At 39.6% G+C, this 1,383-nt stretch overlaps 1 protein-coding gene across 1 annotated transcript in view; it reads left to right on the top strand.

Moving 5' to 3' along the window:
- LOC119594149 (fucose-1-phosphate guanylyltransferase-like) overlaps nucleotides 1–1,383 on the top strand; it is a gene marked incomplete at its 5' end in the record, with an annotated part of 5,029 nt that overhangs the window by 1,602 nt on the left and 2,044 nt on the right. The window contains 1 exon segment of the mRNA XM_037943218.1: nucleotides 1,218–1,361. Within this exon segment, the coding sequence (XP_037799146.1) occupies nucleotides 1,218–1,361 (144 nt within the window).

The raw sequence follows: 1,383 nt of genomic DNA, 5'->3' as shown, positions 1-1,383 counted from the left end.
TGCAAGATATGATGCAAAAGTTTGGTATATGGATGTGTTTTATTTAGGAATTTTCCTACTATCAAATCTCTGAGTTTATTTGTTCTGTGGCTGTTCAACCCTCCAATCATTTCTGTCATTTACTTTTTACTCTCCATCTTTCAGCAGCTGTTATAGGAGCTTTGGGGGAATTGGGGTGAGAAACTGGTTTTGCTCATGTCTCTTTTTGTAGTATTGTGACTATCCCTTGGGTCTGTCTGGCTGTCTTCCATCCATGTATCACAATCCAAGCTGGATGTCTTCTTGTCTCACAGGGTACAAGTGAGATGGAAGTTTCTGTAATTCAACCTCTGCTGGATACTATTTGGTACATGAGATGCCTAGCTACTGGTACACCAAATCTTCCTTGTTGAATCAGCAGTGCCAAGGGTTAAATGGTACATTTATGATGATAAATCATGAGTGCACTGCACAGCTCTTCCATGGAACAGCTGATGATAAGTGTGATGTGGTGCATGTGAGCTGGTCAAGCCACTAGCAAAATGTGCAGTTCTTTGAGAGAACTCCTACATTGTGATGGAGGGAGAGAATTGACTGCCCAGCCAGTGGCCCAGGAAAATAGCCTCTCTAAAGATAGGGGAGTAAGTACAAGCTGGATTCACAACTACCCACAGAGTTTTTTCAGGGTATAGCTCAAGGTTTGACATCTGATTCTTTTATCCAAGTGGTAGAGTTTGCTCGACAGTGGCCCACAAGAATGCTCCCTGGAAATTTAATCTTTGCAAACTGTGAAGCTGGAGAACATTGCCAGTGACATAAGTGCATAATATCTCCACCTCTGGCTACTCCCTTTGTATTTCATGTAGTAACTTGGTATTTCTTTTGTTTTCTATCCCTTTTTTATAGTTGCAGCTGGCTTTTGTGCTTCCACTCTTGCATTTCAGTCTTACGAGAGGTAGAGGATATTAAGGAGGTGAGGTAGAGAAGGTTAGGGACTAAGGAGAGTTAATGAAAGATGTGATATGCAGCTTTGGCAACATAATTTTGGTCTTCTAAAGTTCCTCTAAAGGCTTTTGTGTTGGATCTCTTCAGACAGAAATAATTTGTCATTAATCAAACTGATCATTTTATTTTATTTTATTTTTTTATCATTGGGTAGTTGTTAGCATGAATAATTTAGTCTGTTTTCCTTTTTTTTAACCATAGATAACTAGAAATGTCTTTTATCTTGATTACAGAGCTGATTGTTGGCATGTCCATTCCACAAATGTTGGACCTTAAGCTCGCAATGTACCTGCCTTTCTGTCAGCTGCTACAGCCGGGAGTTTTTGTCACCTGTGCTGATGACATAGAAACTTACTGTCATGATGCAGAAAAGCTAGGTTGGTTAATTTAGAAAAAAAA

Source organism: Penaeus monodon, chromosome 33 (assembly GCF_015228065.2).
Source record: "Penaeus monodon isolate SGIC_2016 chromosome 33, NSTDA_Pmon_1, whole genome shotgun sequence".
Lineage (NCBI taxonomy): Eukaryota > Metazoa > Arthropoda > Malacostraca > Decapoda > Penaeidae > Penaeus > Penaeus monodon.
Note: the sequence above shows the minus strand (reverse complement) of the source record. Positions and strands in the feature narration are given on the sequence as shown.